Genomic DNA, 2,634 nt, shown 5'->3' with positions numbered 1-2,634 from the left:
TTTGCAAACGGACTTGTCGTCCATTGAAGAAGCTGAGGACCTCTTGTTTCTTCGAGCCCATTATGATAAATCGTGGTCATTTTTAAGGGTTTTCGATAATGGTAATCCCTTTCTAGGTCTCTGCCAACTGTACTGGTGGTTTGAAAGCAAGTTCACATCCTACTAACCAAACTTTGTGATACTTGGAGCCCTTCTACTAAGACATGTTGCGTTTGATCAGCTTTTAGCCTACCTATTGCTCTCAATATCTTAAAAACGTCCATATGTCTGTTGTGTCCTAGCATGTGTAACTATCAATCTACACATTTTCACACACTGTCCTAATGTGTAAAACATAAACTGAGAACATAGTATATTTCGATCACTTTTCTATACTACTGAAACGTGTCTATTAAACCACATGACAGGCCATCTGACAGTTGCTTTGCATAAAATTAAACTCAGGGTTGTCATTATTACCCTCGCTCCAATCGGGTCCGTGTGTGTCTGTGTATGTTTCCGCCAGCGTGTCTCGAAAATTAATAGACCAATCTACACGAAAATTTTACGCAACACGGAAAATCAATATGGAACAGTCCTCCTCAAATTTGGCCCGAATCCAAATCCGGATTCTGAATCACTTTGAACTATTTTTCATAATAGGGAAATAGGGTATTTTCGCGGTTTGAGGTGAATAACTCTGTAAAGTGTGATCGTATTTGTACCAAATTACTTAGGCGCATTAAGGTTGAGACTCCTCATCACACTACAAAAATGATCCGGGTCGTTGATCATTCTGGATCTAAGAAGGATTTTCTGAGTTTTCGAAAGATGAAATTTGACGTTATCCGATATAAACACATGCAATCTCGAAAAGAAGCAGCAGGGCAGGGTATGTAATCTCACTGATTGCTCATGTTTAATAACAGTAGCTGTGCTCTATCGTATCTCGAATATACATAAAAAACTCTGATTACACCTTAACTATTTTAAGCAGTTTATATTAACATTAGACTTCTTTTTCTATTATATGTTTTTAAATTTGTATTAAAATATTTCAATATTGCATTTCTTAACTAAGCTGTTAAATCTTACTCTAACAGCGTTTGTACATTTCAAGTTTTGGTTTAAACTTTTTTTGTCTAGAGATATCACTTGTGTTTTTATATTGATACAACGATCAAGTGTGTTGTAGTTCACACAACTATGTGTTTGGGGAAACATAATTTGTATTGTTGATAAATTACACAATATTTGTGTTACTTTACAACACAACTTTATACAATTTGTCTATAGAGAAATGAAGAATGTTTCCAAACAACACATACCACTCTCGTTTTTAGAATTAAAAGCTGAAAGTTTTTTCAGTTAAAACATTAAATTACCTTTTTAAAAATTGTTGCGAAAGTTTATATTGTATTAGAAGTTACGCTTGTATTTTATGATCATTAGTTTCTGTGTAAGTTTTGTTTATGCATTTGTTTGCTTGATAATATCTGCGCATAGTCGTTCCTAATTTTGAAGTGACAGACTAATGGGAAGGCAGCAAGTAAATAGCATCCACCACCAACTGTTGGGATACTTTCGTTTGGCCGAATAATGGGACTTGGCTGTTGCTCTTAGAGCACATCTATGGCCCGAAACTACAGGACGATTTACAGTCTATGCACGCTAACCACTAAGCGTTCTTATTTCTTGCTTTTACAGAAATATTTAAACTTGTTTATAGTTAAGGTAAGTTTCAAGATGCCTAACATTCTATATCTCCAATTTCCTTTATCCAAAAAGAGCTAATATGTTTTTCGTTGGCATAAATCTACTAACAAAAATTTTATGTTAGCTTTAACTCGAAAGTTGATAACCTCGTGCTCTCTTTTGTAACGAAGTATTATAAACGTTTAAGAGTAAGCAAAAACTCTTCGAAAGCAACTTTTACACCTAGATTCCTATACAGTTTCATAAAATAACGTTCTCTAACATCGACGAAGCTATATTGATAAGTTGCCTAAAGGTACTGATTTGACCTAGTCATCATATGATTCTGTTGCTTACCGTGAACTAAGATATTTTAATTTTTACAATTTTTATTAGGTTCTGTTTAGTAAACTACTGGGTTTCATCGCAGATATTACGTCACGGATTTGTATTCGGTTGTTCTAGTTTTTTATCCGATATAAGGAATAAAAGTTTAACACTTTCACCTTTACTAATCTCTAAATATTTACACTTCATTAAGAAAACCTTGAGCTATAGAATTAAGTACAGACTGCAATTATAGAGATTATGTACTAAAATGAGGGAAACATAATTTTAGAAATCGTAAGAAGTGGAACGAACATTAAGACAATACTGTATTAAACTTGGCAATGTATGGTAAATATCTAAGATTTTTTTTATGTTTGGTTGAATATTTCCTATTGAGTACACGTGTTAAATAATTATAACAAGTACTTACTTCCGTAATAGAACATCTTCTCACGTAAATAAGATAATTATAACAGGTACTTACTTCCGTAATGGAACATCTTCTCACGTAAATAAGATAATTATAACAGGTACTTACTTCCGTAATGGAACATATTCTCACGTAAATAAAATAATTATAACAGGTACTTACTTCCGTAATAGAACATATTCTCACGTAAATAAAATTAT

At 33.1% G+C, this 2,634-nt stretch overlaps 1 protein-coding gene across 1 annotated transcript in view; it reads left to right on the top strand.

Moving 5' to 3' along the window:
- Positions 1 to 840: 840 nt before the first annotated feature.
- LOC106478065 (G-protein coupled receptor GRL101-like) overlaps positions 841 to 2,634 on the top strand; it is a 43,006-nt gene continuing 41,212 nt past the window's right edge. Inside the window, exon 1 of the mRNA XM_022381580.1 lies at positions 841 to 871. Within this exon, the coding sequence (XP_022237288.1) occupies positions 841 to 871 (31 nt within the window). The remainder of the gene's footprint in view (positions 872 to 2,634) is intronic.

This window comes from Limulus polyphemus, unplaced genomic scaffold (assembly GCF_000517525.1).
Source record: "Limulus polyphemus unplaced genomic scaffold, Limulus_polyphemus-2.1.2 Scaffold177, whole genome shotgun sequence".
Taxonomy (NCBI): domain Eukaryota; kingdom Metazoa; phylum Arthropoda; class Merostomata; order Xiphosura; family Limulidae; genus Limulus; species Limulus polyphemus.
Note: the sequence above shows the minus strand (reverse complement) of the source record. Positions and strands in the feature narration are given on the sequence as shown.